The 19,511-nt window shown below is 39.6% G+C and overlaps 2 protein-coding genes across 3 annotated transcripts in view; one reads left to right on the top strand and one right to left on the bottom strand.

The window, feature by feature from the left end:
• MARCHF1 (membrane associated ring-CH-type finger 1) overlaps window positions 1-14,131 on the top strand; it is an 84,989-nt gene extending 70,858 nt beyond the window's left edge. For both annotated transcript variants that reach the window (XM_040626413.1, XM_008685598.2), the window contains one exon: window positions 9,821-14,131. In XM_040626413.1, the coding sequence (XP_040482347.1) occupies window positions 9,821-10,119 (299 nt within the window). In that variant the 3' untranslated portion in view covers window positions 10,120-14,131. The remainder of the gene's footprint in view (window positions 1-9,820) is intronic.
• A 3,482-nt stretch (window positions 14,132-17,613) lies between these two features.
• The window catches only part of TMA16 (translation machinery associated 16 homolog), a 28,431-nt gene continuing 26,533 nt past the window's right edge, over window positions 17,614-19,511 (bottom strand). The window contains exon 7 of the mRNA XM_008685596.2: window positions 17,614-18,834. Within this exon, the coding sequence (XP_008683818.1) occupies window positions 18,654-18,834 (181 nt within the window). The 3' untranslated portion in view covers window positions 17,614-18,653. The remainder of the gene's footprint in view (window positions 18,835-19,511) is intronic.

Genomic DNA, 19,511 nt, shown 5'->3' with positions numbered 1-19,511 from the left:
CCTAGGACTCCAGTGTTTTCCTAGCCATCAAGGGCAGATCTGACAGCCAGAGACTTAATAGCTTTAGATGTCTGATTTAGGGTTCAGTGACTGAGAATCGTCAGTCAGCCCCGGTGTAGCTTGCCCTCTCCCAGTGGTCACCCTGACGTGAACTGGCCGAAACAGCCTGCAGAGCTCCTCGGGTCTCCTCTAGCCACATGCGGGGGAAGGAGGATTGAAGGCACCTCTCCTAGACATAACAAGAAGCAATCTTGTGTCCTTCCTATGTAGACACTTCAGAACCTCTCTCTTACATTCACTCAGTCCCACTTCTGAGACATGTGAGTGAACATTTATCCTACAATGAACATGACTATCTCAACTTCAGCCACCAGAGTCTCCAGAACCCAAGAAACCCATGGCCCCACGCTTCCTTCCATTTCTTTCACTCCGCCTGCTCATTCTCTAGTCCCCCCGGACACCCACGTCCTCAGTTGTCATTTCCATGCTGATAACCAAGCCACAGATTTATCTCCAGCTCTTACTGCACTCCAAATCATGCATCTACCTCCTGAACTTCTCCATTTAAAGGTCTTCCAAGCACCCCAAACTCAATGTGTCCAAACTTATAATCTACTACCACTGCCCACACTAACACCTGTGGGAGAGGCGTTATTAACACCCGTTACCAGACGCATTTGGGTTTTCATTCCTCATCTCCCTCTCCCTCACTGCTGCCTTGTCAATCACCAGATCCTATTATTCTCCTTCATAGGCCTCTGGAATCTGTCATGTGTCTCCTTTCCCATTGCTCTCATCCTTCTGCAAACGATCCTATCTTTTATTTGAAAACTGCAACAACTTCTTTACTGGACTTTCTCCACTTCTGCCCACCTTTAACCCATGCTCAATAATGAGCCAAACCCTGTGGCAAGTGGCCCAGTCAACATTGTTGAAGGAATGACGCCTCATACCCACACTTTCCTATCTCTTTTTTTAGAATTTTTCTTCAAAATTTTTTGTTTTTTCATTTCTCAGTCCTGGGTGGATGCAGGATTTCAGAACAGAGTCTCCCAATGAATTGTCACTCAGGCCTCTCAGTCAGATTTCCCAAAAGAAAAGCTTGAATAATAATCAAAGGTTGGCTTTATCTGTCTATTATCTATCTATCTATCTATCTATCTATCTATCTATCTATCTATCATCTATCTATCTATCATCTATCATCTATCTATCTATCATCTATCTATCTATCTATCTATCTATCTATCATCTATCTATCTAGTCAAAGGTCAGCTTTCTACTGTACACTTTTAAAAAGTATTTTCAGTTTCTTTCTTTTTTTTTTTTAAAGATTTTATTTATTTATTCGACAGAGATAGAGACAGCCAGCGAGAGAGGGAACACAAGCAGGGGGAGTGGGAGAGGAAGAAGCAGGCTCATAGCGGAGGAGCCTGATGTGAGGCTCGATCCCACAACACTGGGATCACGCCCTGAGCAGAAGGCAGACGCTTAACGACTGTGCCACCCAGGTGCCCCTGTATTTTCAGTTTCTTAAAAGCAAGTGAAAATGAGATAACTTTTATCTTTGGTGTTCAGAGCTTTTGAGTTATGAAGCAAGATATTTATCAGGAAGCAGTGCCGGTGACAATCCCTACAGAGTTGCTGGTCAGGGGGACAGCTCTTAACTCAGGTAATTTCATGTGGAAACTGTAGTGACTTCCACAAAGGGAATCATCTGTACTTATGTTCAAACTGTACTTAAAGCCTGACTTCCCAAAGCACACACTTATGGGGAGTGTGGGCATCTGTATGAGCTGGTATTATGTTCATCTTCCTTTGGCACTGGGACTGTGAGTGCTGAGCCTGAATTTACTTTTCAAATTTGAAAAGACTGCTTAATTTAAAAGTCAAAATATTTTAAATCCGCCCTGAAAACCTTCAAAAACATTTGAAGAGGAACAAGTTGTCCTTTAACCCAAATTGAGGTTGAATATAAAACAGCAACATTTTTTGAACTGCAATAACAATACTGCAGAGAAAAAAAATTCTTCATGTGCTTTTAATGGTTGTTCTTTTAGATTAAATAAGCCTGCTGCCCCAGACAGCTCTCTCACTTTTCTATCACCTGTAATGACAAAAAAGTCAAAAATCAGAGTCTTGGTACTTGAAACTTTAACACCCTCGATTACCCATTGCTAACTCTAATTTGGGGGAGCAATGCTCCTCCACCTTACCTTTACATACTCGAGAAAAATGCTCCCGTATACTATTCATGCGTTAAAAGCAAAACACAAAAGTACAGACCAAGAAAACACAATTTATACTATTGGAGAAACTGTCGGGCAGATTGGTTTTTAATGGAGGTATAGCTGATGTATAATATGTTTCAGGTGTACAACAGAGTGACTGGACGATTCTATACATTACAAAATGCTCATCACAGTTAAGGGCAGTTACCATCTGTCACCATATAAAGCTATTACAATATTACTGACCGTAATCCCTACGCTGTACTTTCCATCCCCATGACTTAATTATAGCTGGGAGTTTATACCTCCCCTCACCTACTTCAACTTTTTCCCACCCCACCCCCTCTGGCAACCACAGTTTGTTTTCTGTATTTATGAGTCTATTTATGTTTTTTTGTTTGGTTGGTTGGTTTTGTTTTTTAGATTCCACATAGAAGTGAAATCATATGGCAGGTGCACATTTTGTTGCCCCAGGACTATGTAAATGTATACAGCACAAGGCACTAACATAACAAATTGCTTCTTTCACCGGCCTGACTCACCTGTGAGCCTCTAAGTATCACCAGGGCAGGGGCCATGCTTCATTATTCAGAGAGCACTTAGTATTGGTTGCTAGCTCTGGCTGACCCAGCAGATGAGAACTATGGCTAGTGCCATACTCGTTCGCTGTTAACATCTGCTTTGAGTAGGTGTTAAAAATCACTTCCCAGCAATCCATATAATGTTTTCCTTTTGAGCACTGTTGTTTAAGCATTCCTTTTTATATGTAATTATATGTGCTGTTATTGTTAAGCCAAATATGATAAACACGGGCTTGAACTCCTTGTCAGAAGGCCGGGGTCTAGTTCTGCCTTGGTCACGGACTAGTTACCTTGAATCAAATAATCACTCTGACACTCAAATTCCTCATTTGTAAAACCAAGTTGGACTGAATACCCTTCAAAGGTTCTTTCCGATTCATTTTTCAAAGACACCATGAACTGAAACACTGTTTATACAAATACTGCATATATATTTGTATAATTTATATGTATTTATATATTTTGTTCTATTCATATTTATATATATTTATGTATTTGTATCTTTACTCACGGTGAGTATTACCATTAAAACAAGTTAAGGAACATGTTACAAATATGTGGTTACATATCCAACCAGAGAGAAGCAACGAGGACTAAAGGAGAAAAGGGCCTCCCTAGTCCCACTGCTCACACACACCCTTACACAAACGCGTTTTATAACTCTGCATAACCTAAGCACCCAGCCAAAAATACCCCAACTTACCGCTTAGATGCTTTTTCTAAATATATATTGTCCCTGCAGCTGTTATATGAGACAGGTTCTCTTCTGCTGTTTAAAAGTCTTTTTAGACACATGCCAGGTGTCTGCAGTTACATGACGTGCTACATAAGATATGCAGAATACTCCGAGAATTCCACTTTAAAAGCTGGACGAGATTTAAGAGATCACTGTTTTAAAGACGAGGAAGGAAGTAATTTGCCTCATCTGCAGCTTTATTACAAACACGCACCTGGGAGCTTGTGGTTTACCCAATTTGACTCCCAGAGAAAACCAAGAAGCAAGATATTACAGGTGACCTTGCATGTGTTCCTCCAATGGAGCGAGCTGGGAAATATATTTTCTGAGAAACAATATAGCTAGAAAGTAAATGAGCCTGAGTCTGAAAGCGGATACATCCCAGTTCACAAACCATTGTCCTTAGAGTCTGGAAAGTGTGGCATCAATGTCCCCTAACAAATAATACACATAGGTACCACTTAAACATTTCAGGACCTTTCAGTTGATTTTTGGTGAGATTTCTGAGCTTTTCTCCATGAAGGGAATTACCAAGTGGGAAGCATGCCCAGAGCCACAGGGTGAGGGGGTGTAGTGCTGCCTGAATACAGTGGCCTGGCTGGTAGCTGACCGGACTTTCTTCTCTCCTGGTTCTGGAGGTTTTCATTGCCTGGAGCCCAGATGGGACATCCAAAGGGTGAAGTCCATTGAAGTTAGAAAGGTCTTACTTAGGCACCAGGGAAAGCTTTGCTCTTGATCCACAAGTGCGATCGGCCAAAGATATGTAGCATTTAAATCACTCAGATAGCAACAATAACCTACATAGCACTTTCTATGTCAAGGACTAGTCATTTAATCCACACTAACAACCTAGTGACGCAAATACTACTATTACCTTCATTTTTAACGACAGATCAGTTATCTTTTGCTGGATAACAAACTATCCCCAAACTTAGTGACGTCAAACCACACACATCTATTTCACTCCTAATTCTGCAGAACAGTTGGGCACTGCTCCTGGCTGGAGCCAGACTAGCTGCTCTCTGCAGGTTCAGCCCTGTGTCTGCAAACAGCCGGCACCTGGGCTGGCTGCTGCATCATCAAGACTGGCCTCCTCTCCCTGTCTGGCGGCGGGCTTGCAAACAACCGAGCTGTGTTTTTCACCACACCAGGCTTGATGGCCCTGCCTTCTTCACACGGCAATTCGTGTTTTAAAAAGTAGCAAGAGAGCAAGCCACACACACAATGTGAACACTTTTGAAGTTTCCGTTGTGTCATATTTGCTGTTGTCCTATTGGCCAAAACAAGTCATGTGTGGCCATAGCCACAGTCAAGGAGAGAGGGGATGGAAACCAAAGAACCGGGGGCGCCTGGGTGGCTCAGTCATTAAGCATCTGCCTTCAGCTCAGGGTGTGGTCCCCAGGGTCCTGGGATCGAGCCCTGCATCAGGCTCCTCTGCTGGGAGCCTGCTTCTTCCTCTCCCACTCCCCCTGCTTGTGTTCCCTCTCTCGCTGGCTGTCTCTATCTCTGTCAAATAAATAAATAAAATCTTAAAAAAAAAAAAAAAAAGAAAGAAACCAAAGGACCGGGTTACAGGGAGGCATGAGCCTAATGGGAACTGTTTTTGACCAAGCTACCAAAGATGTGAGAACTGAGACCAAGAGAATAGCAGATAACAGGCTCTCAATACCTCAAGGAAATGAAACAGCTCTGTGAATCAGGATGGATGAGGATGTAAAGACTGAAGCGGCTGATTGTTACGAATAAAACCCATAATCCTCGAGCCGCCTGGGTGGCTCAGTCTGTTGAGTGTCTGACTCTTGAACTTGGCTGAGGTCTTGCCCTTGGAGTTGTGGTGAGTTCGAGTCCCATGTTGGGCTACTTAAAAAAAACAAAAACCATAATCCTCAAGAATGAGTGGGGTTTGTACATGGGAAAACAGCCTTTGAGAAGCTATTAACGATAATAAGGGACATATCCTATTGGGGTTTGGTCTGCAAAGAAATTGAGTAAAAGTTTAAATTATTTGGGATTTGGGTATTTCTTAGCCAGGAAGGAGAGGGCTTCTGGGAGTGAAGATGAAGAAATAGTGATTGTAAAGGAGATAAGAGGCTGTCGGTGGCAGTGGTCCTGTTAATCAATAAACTCTAGTCTCAGGTTCTTGAAGGGGAAATGCCCTTAAACAGTCCCAATCCACATCTCCTTACCCAAGCCCAATGGAAAATGCAGTGACGAATATCAGGAAGAATTTTTTTTATGTGAAAAGATAATTTACAAATTGTATTCTTTCATTCATTTTTATTTTTTTATCCAAGTTCTATAAATAGTTACTTTTACCTGGAGTCCCCAGTTTTCCTCTCTGGCTTGCTAGAAAAATCTTGCACAGACTCAGAATCCCAAGAGCCTATGATGAGCTGAAAGGTGCATTTGCTTTTCTTCATCTACAGTACATTTACTTGCTCTTTAAATATCAATTTCCNNNNAAATTGTGGGCTGGTTTCTGAGGCCCTGGTAGCACTGCACATTCAGGCAGACACAATGCGGCACTTTGATTCATCTAACTACTTTAGGAAGTCTTCAATATCATATCACAGGATAAATCTACAGACCATCTTACGCCTTTCACAGAAAACCTATTAGCATGCCGATTGTCTGGGGACAGCATGGAAGACAGTGCGGCCCTCCAGGACCACATCATATACATGCAATTATAGAAAGGAAGCTGGAAGAATTTAATCGTATGTTGAGACTGCTTGAAAATTTATTGCCTGTTCATGTAGGATTGGCATGACAATATGAACAGTGAATGAGTCAAATTGATCAATTATGAAGGACAAGAGAAGACTTCCATTTCCTTAAAAAATGGTTGTGGACAGGGATGCCTGGGTGGCTCAGTCGGTTAAGCATCTGTCTTCAGCTCAGGTCATGATCCCAGGGTCCTGGGACTGAGCCCCGTATCAGACTGCTTGTTTAGTGGGAAGACTGCTTCTCCCTCTGCCTGTCGCTCCCCCTGCTTGTGCTCTCTCTCTGACAAAAAAATTAAATCTTTAAAAAAAAGAAAAGAAAGAAAGAAAGAAAGAAAGAAAGAAAGAAAGAAAGAAAGAGAAAGAAAGAAAGAAAGAAAGAAAGAAAGAAAGAAAGAAAGAAAGAAAGAAAGAAAGAAAGAAAGAAAGAAAGAAAATGGTTGTGGACAGAATACCTGCTTCTCCAAGCTCCTTCAATTCCTGCCCAAGAATTTCTAAGCAATGTTTCCCATTAATGTTTAGAGAAAAGGGATGCAGACAGTTTCTTCCTAAACCTACAGAAACTCCTGAAGAAAGATTCCCAAGCACAAAGGAAGAAGTACATACAATCTCTGAGAAATGAACAGATGGGAGAATTGCCTCAAGTTGGATTTTCCAAATTCCTCTTCCAAACTGGGCCGGTAGAAACAACTTTGTGCTCTTGGCATTGCCAAGTTCAGGTTCCAGCTTCAAATATGTATCAGTAAGGACAAAGAACTCCTTGTTTACACAAACGATCCACAAGGAACAAGATTTTGTGCCTTCTCTTTTCTTCCACCCTTCCTTATTGTGGACATTCTTTCTTCTTTACAGAAGACAGCGTAGAACTAGTCCAACAAGGTTGAATATGAAGACAATTTTCTGAGTCTCAATAATAAGGAGGTAAACATTATCTTACCAATGGAAACATTCTCAGGAATCCACTTAACCCCATGTTGTTAGCATCTCTTCTCACAACATCCTTATAGTGAGTTTTCCAAGGTAAAATCTTACAATTGCTCAATAGTATCTTCATAGAAAATAAAAATCTTGCCCACTCGGTCAAAGGCAAAGAGGAAGATCAGGCTTTCTCTAGGAGAAGATGGTCATGTGAACAGGGCTTCTGGATGTGGGGCAGGGAGACACTCTGTGCTCTAAACTTTGTCAGTGAATATACAGAGGGCCTTGACTTCCCAAACATATGAAGGAAGAATGACTGAGGGAGAAGAAATTGATTCAGAGAACCTGTGAAAGAAAGTGGATGGATCAGACTGTCTCCCAGAAGTGGCAGAGAAAATGGCTAGTCACTCCCAGCCCAGATTCTCAAGTATATTCTGGGTTCTGGTTACTATTTCAGGAAAGAGAGGTAGGGCAAGAGTGGAGTCTTCTTCAGACCATCCACCCAAGAAAGCATAGCTTCATGGACAAGTGAAGAAAGGCTGGAACCTCTGGTTATATTGAAAAGACCGAGGCAAAGCAATGCAACCTGGAACTTCAAAAGCTTTCATTCATCCTTGAAATATGTACCGAGCAAGGCACTGCGGAAAACAAAGACCAACCAGACATGAATTCTGTGCTTGTCAAGATTATGGTGTGGCAAAGTAAAAATAACTCGTTAGAAAGTTAGCTCATGCCACAAGTGGAAGAAATAACATGAAACCGTGGAAGTGGTGAAATGTATTACCAGCTAGAAGATGCTCCTGAGCTGGGTTTTGTGGGACAGGTAGACCTGCAGACACAGGGACGCAAATCCCAGAGAGAAGAAATATCATGGACATTTCCTCAGAAATGGAAAACCTCCAGGCACTTACTGAGAACAGCCGGTAGTGTGATTTAGCAGACAGAGGGGAAAGTTAGAGGTAATTCATGGGGACTTCTCCCCCCGAAATGGGAGATAAAGTACATGTTTTCTCCCACTTGTCTGTGGTTAAAACATTCCAAATACATAGAAACTACTGATTGATATAGTAGCCAAGAGCAAAAAATCCTTCAAATTTGGAGAACTCCAAGATATCTGATTTGTATATTGAATCCTCCCTGCCAATTTCCTAATAAATGAAGCTTAATTTTTCTACAAAAATTCTCAACCTCGGCACTACTGACATTTTGGACCAGATAATTCTTCTTGGGGAGTGCCATCCTCTACACGGCCGGATGTTACACAGCATCGCTGGCATCTGTTGACTAAAAGTCAGTAGCACCCTACCCCAACACGAGGTAGAACAATAAGCCATATCTCCAGACATCACATGTCCCCCGGGGGAAAACCAGTGGCCTCCCCTGAGTCCGTATGTCAGATGATTGTTCTCCTTGCATAAATAGAACTAAGGTGGGAGCCAAACAAGCCCTAGTGTTTTTCCTTACAGCAGGATAAAGCAAGTATCACTGTTACAAAATATAGGTAGGACATTTCCTATAACTCTATTCCGTGTTATAAGGAAAAGTAAAACCCAAAGTAGAATCATAGATTTTCATAAACTGTGATTTCTTTTTTTTTTTTTTAAAGATTTTATTTATTTGACAGAGAGAGGCAGCCAGTGAGAGAGGGAACACAAGCAGGGCAAGTGGGAGAGGGAGAAGCAGGCTCCCAGCAGAGAGCCGGATGTGGGGCTCCGATCCCAGGTTCCCGGGATCACGCTCTGAGCCGAAGGCAGATGCTTAACGACTGAGCCACCCAAGCGCCCCGTCATAGACTGTGATTTCTAACCTACTCTTCCCGGTCCAACATACTGAACGTGCTCTTAGACTGGACAGCTTTTCACCTGAATGGCAACAGCTATGTTCCACACCATCCTGGCGTTGCAAGAGATGGAGTCTTGACCACCACGTATTTAACAGTCATAATTATGTGTGGCCGAAATATTGTTAAACTCTTGTGCAAGTTTTAAAAATTGTGAAAGCCAATCTCTAGTTATGATGGTACATAGTAAGAGAAAACATCGATATCTAAGAAAGTGGTGGTTCTCGTGACAAAAAGATTTATGAAACAAAAATGCCTAAGTACTAAATTTTATGCATGTCTTTACTCAGGAATTCTTTCTCTCTCTGGTGAGATGTGGCAGCTTCTTTCACTTCTTTTTTTCTTTTTAGTTTTAAAGGGAATGAGGGTGGGGAGGGGGGCCTGTATGTACAATCCTATAGAAGTACCTATTTACCCTCTTAAAAGAATTTAAAACTGATTCTTCCACTTAGTATGTTCACTATCTTTCCTTAAAGATTAACCTCTAAGGAATAAATGTCAAAGTGTCAAAAGTCCAATATCATCTGATAACCATGGTAGGTACTTGATGCTAGGAGAAATAAGATCATCATGGCGGTAGGTGAGAGAGTTTCTTCATGTACAATTTTACCAGTACGTTTAAGAGTTGAGAACAAGCAGTTCTGGTTATAATTTTTACTGCCTGTTAACAATATCTTCTTTATCCACAAAGTTAGCGGGCAGGCATGGTCTTTTGAAGGAGTCATAGAAAAAAATGACCAAACCCATTGATAACAACTTGGGGGTAACATTCTCTCTTTCTTACTTCAAAGGTGTCCTTGAATGGCCATTTTGGACAAAACTGGTTGTGGTGGCCATTGGCTTCACGGGAGGTCTCGTCTTCATGTACGTACAGTGTAAAGTCTACGTCCAGTTATGGCGCAGGCTGAAGGCCTACAACCGTGTGATCTTTGTGCAGAATTGCCCAGACACTGCCAAAAAGCAGGAGAAGAACTTCTCATGCAACATCAACACGGACATCAAGGATGCCGTGGCCGTGCCTGTATCACAAACGGGTACAAATTCACTGCCATCTGCGGAGGGCGGTCCCCCCGAGGTTATACCAGTGTGACGGAACCAGTTGGGAGTTTCTTCGCTGAAGAATATCTTTCTAGCCCTTAGCCACTACAAATGACAGAAGTGATCCTGAAGTATTCACTCCCTTTATCTTCTTTGTCCTGACTCATTTTCCTTACTTTGCTCAAAAAGGAAAGGACCAAAAAAACCACCAAATGACCAGGATCCCATGAAGCAGTCCAAAGTGTGATAGAGAAATGTGAAAAGTTTGCTAGAGAGTGATTTCTAAGACAATTAACAACCAGTGGAGCAAGGAACGCTCTTAGGCAGGGACGAAAGCCTGAATGGACACACACGTCTTCACAGGAGCAGGAGCAAGTTTAAGAATACAGACTTGAATTGCAATGTGTATTTCTTCTAAGGCCTCGTAATGTTAACTATCTCATCTGGAAATAAGAAACATACTTGGTTTTAAGCTTGAAATTGTCTGCATTGTCCTTAAGTCATATCAGAAGCAAACTTGGGAGGACGCATATTTTGATATTCATACTTTGACAGCTAACAGATTTTTATGGCTATAGTGGAGTGCAGTTGTTTTAACAGATGCATGTTTTTAAAATAGATGCAATACACATTTGAAGATATTAATACTTGGAATTATGTTCAAATCATGAACAGAAGATTTTCAGAGTTTTTTGGGTGTAATTAGTGCTGTTAAATACCCACAGAAGCTGAAATCAACTATCAGGTCCTATATTTTATCTGGTCCCCGTAAAACAGTGTTGTCCAACAGAAATATAATGTGAACCACAAATGCAGGCCACATGCATACATTTAAAAAATTTTCCAGTAGCCCCATTAGAAAAAGTAAAAATAAATAAGTGAAATTAATTTTTATATTTCATTTAACACTATATATCAAATTATTTCAATGTCATGAATATTAAAAATTAAGATATTTTACATCCTTTTTTATGAACCAAGATTCGAAATCCAGCGTATCTTAATTTGAATTAATCCTATTGTTCAGCACAGCCCTAAAATTAAGAGGCAGAGCCTCTGCTCCATTTAACAGATGAATATTTCAAAACAGCAGCTTAATTCATTCTTTTATTCAAAGTCTCACAAATGTTATAGTTTTATAAAGCACTAAATTAAACAAATTAAATAACCCAGTTGGTTAAAGAGTTAGGTGAACTTACCATTTCTTTAAAGGGTGAAAAAATGAAAGTATAGAAAGATAAAATGATCGACCTGTAGCAAAGTCTGAAATTGTTCACTACTATAAAGCACATAGGATAGGGAAACAAAAATTAAATATTTTTGTTAAGTCAAATGTGTTTTTTTTTTTCTTTAATCCACATGTGGTATCAACTTGACAGATGAGTAGTTATGACTAAGCATTTAGACTATTTTAAAAAGCTGACAGTATTTCCCTTGCTCAGCTGGGAAGTAAAGATATTCAACAGATTTTGTGATAAGTAATAAATTGAGTTGTTTAGGTTTGGCAGTTGATTATTGTGTTCTTTGCATATCCATGTAAAACTGAAGCGTGAATGATATTGCAGTGAGCTACATTAATGATTATAGAGGATTATAGAGTTAGTGACCCGTCAAAGAAAGATGTCTCACATTTAAAAAGGTGATTTATTTTTGTTAGCTGTCATATTTATTATTGTGAAAAGGCAACCATGATGGCCGTAAGAACCAAAGCATGGGTATCGCATTGCACAAACCTGGGTATCACACTGATGCACTTTGTAATTACCAGTGTGCTTGTTCTTCACGGATTATCATAGAAAAAAGGAAAAGGAAATAACCTTTTAATGAGGAGAAACATATGAATATTAGTAGTGGCTGACACTGAGTCCAAATAGTCCCAATTCCTAGAAATAAAGAAACGGTAAACAATGTCAACTTTGTGTGTGTGTGTGTGTGTGTGTGTGTAATGTGTGTGTGTGAGTTCATGTATGTACATGAGAAAAACATTAAGGTTTTTGGCCAGTCAGGAAACAAAAGGTTTAAAACTCATCTTTCTTAAAACTTGTTGTGGAGGGTATGGACTAAAGGGACAGGGAAACAAAGCTGAAGTAACTAAAGTGTACCATAATTTCTGCACAAAGGACATACTTGTAATAAAACAAATCCATGAACCTTAAACAAACTAAACTTTGTATTAACTTTCTCTTAAATTTCCATTTTAAAGGTTTAAGATATATACTCATAAATAGCTAAGCTTTGGGTGATTTAATCATGGCACATCACCCAATAGATTAACCTTGATTCAATTTTTGTTAATTTTCCTAAGCTTTACTTTTCTCAGAGCTTAGCAAGGAAACGTGTTGTTTACAAATATTCCAGGGGGCGGTGGGAGGGTGGGGTAATCTGTCACCAGCAAGCAATGAAATCTTGATTTCTCTTTTGTTTGCTCCGGAAGGAAAAGGATTATTTACCTTAATTACCACCAAAAATACTGTTTAAATTCTGTACAGACCTAAAGCAAGATAGGTAAGTGCACAGCTCATTTCTCAGCAGGAGACGATTGGCTAAAGTAGGCCTTGTTTATTAAGGGCTACACTTAACACTAAGAAAACATTTCTAGAATGAAAAGTAAAGATAAGCATTACTGTCTTAACCCTAAAATATGACATGGTGTTTTAATACCATACCTAAATTCTCAAAATTAACTTGTACAGGCTTTGACTTTCTTGTAATGAGAAAATAATACAGCTCCCTACCAGGTTAAAAGTCAGCTTTTTATTCTGCTCTTCTTCTGACCTTTATAAACCCTGAACTCCTGAATTTAAATCTTTTAAAAAAAGTTTTCCTGCAATGGCTGTTTATGGTTCAAACCATTGGAAATAATGATGTGCGTTTAAAACCTAATACTGATTTTCTTTCCTATTCTGTGTGGCAACTGCCCTTTCAATGAAAGGATTTGGCTTTGTGACAATACTTTTGTGGACTGGACATACCCTTCAAAAACTACTCTCCAGAAGGACCATTTTTTTTTTTGAAGCATGTTTACCTGCTCACGTTAGAAGTAAAATGGAAGTGAATCAAAGGACTGAAATCGAAGAAGGAACAACGCAATTCTGTTAAAAACCCTGGCTTTTTATAATCATGCATCTGGTAGTATCAATACCATAAACCACAGACATTTATGCTGTTAATTTTTAAAAGAACTCTCACTTTTATTGTATCAAAGATTGAATCGTAAAGGAATGAAATCCCAGTATTTTTTTAAAAGTGAAGTCCAAAAGGCAATTAAGCTTAAGAACAAACACAAGCAAAACAATAATGAAAGAAAAAAATATCAAAACAAAAATGATCCAATCAACCTGGGATACAGTAATGGAGAAACTGAAGATAGGTGTATATTGAAGGAGTCTCTTAAAATGCCCCAGGATTAAATCTCACTCTGAGCTGCTATTACATGTGATCATTGTCCCAGACAGCCGCATTTATCTTGTTTTGCAAAAGGTCCTCAGATACCTCTAAAACATCTACTGTTTGGCTGGAAAATTAGCTCATTAGGGCAATGACATCATTAAGATACTCTAATTGTCAAGGGGGTGAGGTGGGAAAGATTACTGCATTCACCTGACAGTTCACCTTTCCTTACCTTGCCCAATGAATATTTTGGAACAAAGTAGAGCTCTTTAAACTTATTATCATTATTGTAGTTGTTACGTAATAATTGTATAGGACTTAACTTTTAATTAAGAAAGATGAAAAACCTTTTTTCTTTCCTTAAGTCAGCCCAAAGGTGCTATTTTACATATCAATACAGCTCAAAGGAAGTACTGTTATTTTGGGCTGCAGTGTTTCCTCCAAATCCGAAGAAAGCCCATTTTGAAATTGGAGATCGCATTAAAACAAACAAGGAAAAATTATTTTAACTGTGTGCAATTTTTGAGATTGAGCATTTGTACTTTTTTGGTTTTACCTAATTCTCTTGCATTAACAACTTACTGTTTTGTGAATAATGTGTACTAAGACAAATTAAGGAAAATAATGATCTGTGAAAGAAAGACTTTGTATATTAAACAAGTGACCTAAACTTCTGTTGTGGTTTCTACACTCTTTGCCTAATTTACCAGGATTTCTGCAGATATGTATCTGCAACATTCAAAAAAGCTTGGGTTCCTAAGATTTTACAATAGTCTGCATTTCTAAGTAGGGCCTGAACATATTCATATTACATTAAAGCCAGCACAGGCTGACCAACCCCGACACTATAGAAAGGAATAAAGAGATGCATTAACAAAGGAATACTTTAACTCAGGGAAAGGGCAATGCAGGCAGAGGGAACAGTGATCAAAGGCCTTAGTGGCAAGTGGCAAGCAAGATTCAGCTACTAAAGAAACAGCACACCCTTGTTAGAGAGTCTGACAGTTTATTACTTACAGGGGTAGCAAAAGAAAGGCAAACTGCCAGCTCCCCATAAGTCTCATCCCAAGGGAGGACACAAAAAGATGGCATGATAGATGAGAGATATGTAATGCAACACAAGCAGTGGGGCACCCTGGTGCTGAGACGCTGATTCCCTATTGCAGCTAAGCAACTCCGGCCTGCAGCTACACCCTGAAGGGACTCACAGTAGAAAGTCTCACACCGCATCAAAATCCAGAGGGAATGACAAACTGTCTCACATGTCCTACTTGTGGAGGCCCAGGGAGGCAAACATGAAGTGGCCCGTGGTAGTTCCTGCATGTCCCATGTGCTTGAGTTCCAAGAAGATCACAGGGCATTCATTCTAGGGCTCGGGTCGGCCTGAACCAAGCCTGGCCCAAATGGATAAACACAAAGTCATCACAGCGCCAGCAGAGCTATTCCACCATAGAAACCAGCTTAGCCATTCTAGGAATGGACAGAAGGCCTGTGATCTGAAGTACGGTAAGCCAAGGGCAAGTGGAAACAAGCTGAGGTTGGAGAAGCAGTCAGGAATCAAATCGTTTCAGGCCTCTCTGGCCACAGCAGAGAACGTGAATTTCATCAGAAATGTGACAGATATCAATGTAGGCTCAGCAATTGTAACAAATATGCCATGCTGGTGGAGGACGTCAGTTAACGGGGGAAGCTATGCATGTGTAGGGGCAGGGGTAGAATCTCTTTACCTTCTTCTCAATTTTGAAGTGAATTTAAAACTGCTCTAAAAAATAAAATCTCAAAAAAGAGTGGTTAGAAACACAACTATACCTATCAAATAAACATACCATGAAGAAAGTAACAGAATGATACTGTAACAATACGAACAAAGGAGTAGCATACTTTAGTGTACGTTTCCAAAAATTCACGAGCGACTCTGGATTACAAGTGGACTACGAGGTGCTCTTGAAATGGTGGCACGAGGGCCAGTGAGGAAGCGAATGCACACAGCACAGGCAAGATGTGGAGATGGCCTGACATGGACTGATTTGACTCTTTTTGGAAATAGAACCAGAAATACTCACTAATTAGTTGGGAAGGGTGTGGAAAAAAAAGAAGAATCAAGGCAGTTCTCTGCCTTGGGAAATTAGGTGAAAAACTTGGGAGAGGAATATTCGAGGTTCCCGAGGAGACAGTAGGGAGCGAGATCCAGAACACATGCAGGAGTATTTGCCTTTGAAAGGAGAAAAGCTACTGTAGCCACGAAATCGAAAGAAAAGAAAATGTGGTTATATACATCATTTTCTCAACGATGTATATACAGTGAACAGCTGAATGCTGAACGGGCAAATATTACAGCTGAGCTAGAACATATGGAAAAAGGTAGTAAAAGAATTATCTCAAAGTTGGAAAGGGAACTTATTACCGAAACACAGTAAAACTACCCATCGGTACTGAGAATCCACTTGCGACATGCAAGCATGAATGGAGAAACCTATCTGATATTCTCCAGCAATGCTGAGCTGCTTGGGAACAACAGGTATGAAGGAGACAGAGAACTGAGTGCTACTTAGTTTGAGTTTTGAAAGAGGAATACTATGCAGCCTGGGGCAAAGCGATTCAGGGCATATGCAGGGAGGCAATTAAATCTGAGTCTAAACAAAACAAGCAATAATCTGAAAACAGGAGATAGGTGGTGCACAATGAAAGAATGAGGTCAAAGTGTGGAACTTCAGCAATGGAGGGGGATGGGAGATAGTGAACGGAGAACAGGAGAGTCAGCCAAGTTTAGGAGTTTCAGGCGCTGATAAGGATCTGGGTGTGACCAAGGTTATGCCTCTGATGGAACGGAGAAAAAGACTGGAAAAGGTAAAGGTCACAATGTTGCATTTGTTATCCACAAGGCTTCCGGAATCAGGAACATGATTGAAGTAGGAGAGAAGAAAACTGAACCAAGAGCTGAAGTCAAGGAATGGGCTGAAGGTTCTTCTGGGAGGTAAGATAATAAGGAAAGGGAGACAATGACAGGACTTAAAATAACTGAGAAGGGGAAGTGGTGGTAGAGCAAAGAGGACACCTGTCTCCTGCTCTGGTAGTGCAAAGGATATAGGAGTAGAAAAAGCTTCTATTTGAGATGAACAGAGTCCTAAAGAGATGCCTATGGCCTATGTCGGTGAGGCAAAGAAGTGACTAAAGTATCAGGAAAGAGACCACCAATGTCAGAGCTAGCTGCTCTGAGGTTAGAAATGCACCATTTGCCCATATCCATGGAAGCTCAGCTTGTCAGCAAACTATAGCCAGCAGGCCAAGTCCAGCCTGTGGCCTATTCTGTGTATAGCCATGAACTAAGAACGATCTTTACATTTGTAAAGGGTGGTAAAACACAGACACACACACACACACACACACACACACACACAAATATGCAACAGAAACTGCATTTGGGCTGCAATAACTAAAATATTTACTATCTGGCTCTTTACAAAAAAAAGTTTACCAGCCCCCAGTTTGCACAGAGCTGCCAAAAAAGTGAGATGCTTTTACTCTGTTCCATGGCCATGGACTGCAGAAGCTATCTTACAAAGACATACTACTGACTGGAAAAGAATCTAGATAAGGCACCACAAGTCATCACTGCAGAAAAAACATGTTCTACAGACAATGATTAAGGATATCACTTAAAAGCATTACTCTAACAACAAATTATCTCTTAGGCTACTCTGGACCAGCCAGGAGTAACATGACTGTTACGGCCACGTATAATAAAATGTGATTATGAATTATAATTATTATCCCAAATGGTAAAGTAAATTCATTCATTCAGCAAGTATTTACCTATTCTAGTTCAAGCAGTGTGCTTGTTATCTTTTCTGCTTTGACGGTATAGGGAAAACCAGGAACAAATGTCTGAGGGGGAGGATGACCTGCCATTTTCATAAGTTATTTATTTAACAGTATGCCTTTTTAAATATCAGACGGGATAAACCAGTTTCTATTCTCTTTACTGTAATTTAAAGTTCAGTTTTTATAGCCATTTTGAAACAAAAAAAGGACACTTTCAAATGACTAAAGAGAAACTTCTTTAACCATAAAGCCATATTTTTATGAAGATTACTAAAGAAAAGCAAAACAGCACCAGTTAAAACACTGAAAATGAAATAATTACAACTTAAAGAAGTAAAATTATGAAAATAAATTTTATTTTTAATTTTCAATAATAAAAAAGCTGTAACATTTTAAATAAATAGTTATGATTTAGTTGATATCTAGTTAACCTCTTATAGCATTAATGTTTTGTTATTTCTTTTCTTGAAAATACTCAAATACCTTTGCATTGTATCCTTTAGAAAATAGCCTAAAAGATAACTGCATTTAACAAGTTCTACGAAGAACATTCTAACACATCCATGTCTTTCATGATACTTGGAATACTGAGTTACATGTCATTTAGCCTATCTCTTAGAAGAATAAGTAACACAAATAAGTAACATAATTGCAATAACCGATTCTCTAATCATTAACTGTATCCACAAATAAAACCTATTTTTAATGAGAAAACAAATATACAGAGTTAATCTGAAATCATTTATCCCCTTTATCAAAAGGTAACAGATTGAGTGTGGGAGGCCAACATCATGAAAACAGTCACTACTTTTTTACTTTACCATTTAACTCTGGCTTAAAGATAATAAAAATAATGTATCACTGTATATTTATTCCCTATCACATTTTCCTTATTTTACAAGGAAAGAAAATAGGTGTGATGTTTAAGAGGAAGATTAGTGAACACTACTACTGAAAGCCAATTCTGCTATCCTCACTGCTCAAGAAGCAGCCATAGGACCCTTTCAGCAAACACGTTGCTATACGAGCCCCAGAATGTGAGATCAGGTGATCCACGGTAAACACGAGGAAAAAAAAAATCAAAACATTTTTGTCCTTATTCACATCACTCCCCCTGCCCGGGAAATTAAGATTAAATGGATCTTAGATTGTGCTTTTATTTCACTGTATCTATTTTAGCAACTTACATAAATGAAAAGCAACATTCATTTTTAAATGAAAATCATAACACTGTTTTTGAAACTGCAAATGGGATTCTCATCATGAAAGAAGCTACAGAGCAAATTCTTGTATCTAGACAGTTATTTACCATAATCAGGTCAAACAGAACTTGAAGCTCTCAAATTATTTACTTTCACTTCAAACAAAGGACAATTAGGCCACTGCTGTCATTTCCTCATCTGAATCACTTGATTCATCTTTTAGTGCCAGTTCCCCTAAATCTTTGTCTACAGCCGTAACAGTTTTCTTCTTAGACTTCTTGGGGACTGCATCATTAGCACAAATTTTTCTCATTTTAATGTTTGGCAATTTCTTCAGATCGAAATCCCATTCCCTAAATAAACAAAAGAGAGAGTACATAGAGAGGGATGCTGGGGTGCAAGATGGCGAAGCAGTCATAAAACTCTGAAAGCAGCAGAACAAAGCTTATGAATTTATTGCAGATTCAAATGCCCTAGAAACAAACAGTATATGCACTAGGGAAAAAAAGTCCCAAGAAGTAAAGCTTGCTTTGTCCATACATTGCGCATCTTCTCATTAACCTACCACAGCAATAACTGCACAGAGATTCCCACATACCCCAAACTTCTAATGCAATACAAATGCAATACAGAAAAATACTAGGCAGAAGTGATAAGGAGGCGCTATGCCATTCGTTTATTCCCCCTAACCTGAATACTCCATCGGGCCATGCAGTATAAGAACCTCAAACTATATCATACCCGCAAATCTCCAAAGTGCAGTCAGAAACAATTTTTCTTTTCACGCTTGGTGGGAAGTCAAAGTTTCAGTAACCAAAAATATGTTATTGTTACAGAAGAAATCATCTTTCAACCACTGAACTAACTAGTTCTTGATGACTCTTCTCTAGTATCACTTCCCAGGAACCATCTTTTCCAAAAGAGGGTTCTGTGAACAGTTTAGGGATAGAACTCTGAGCCACTGAACCTATTGCTGTTTATCTTTTTAAAAAATACGAAATTGGGGAGGAATAGTGAGACCAAGTTCTTT

The sequence above is a fragment of the Ursus maritimus genome, unplaced genomic scaffold (assembly GCF_017311325.1).
Source record: "Ursus maritimus isolate PB19 unplaced genomic scaffold, ASM1731132v1 scaffold_11, whole genome shotgun sequence".
In the NCBI taxonomy this organism is placed as follows: Eukaryota; Metazoa; Chordata; class Mammalia; order Carnivora; family Ursidae; genus Ursus; species Ursus maritimus.
The sequence above is the reverse complement of the archived record's forward strand: the minus strand, read 5'-3'. Positions and strand labels throughout refer to the sequence as shown.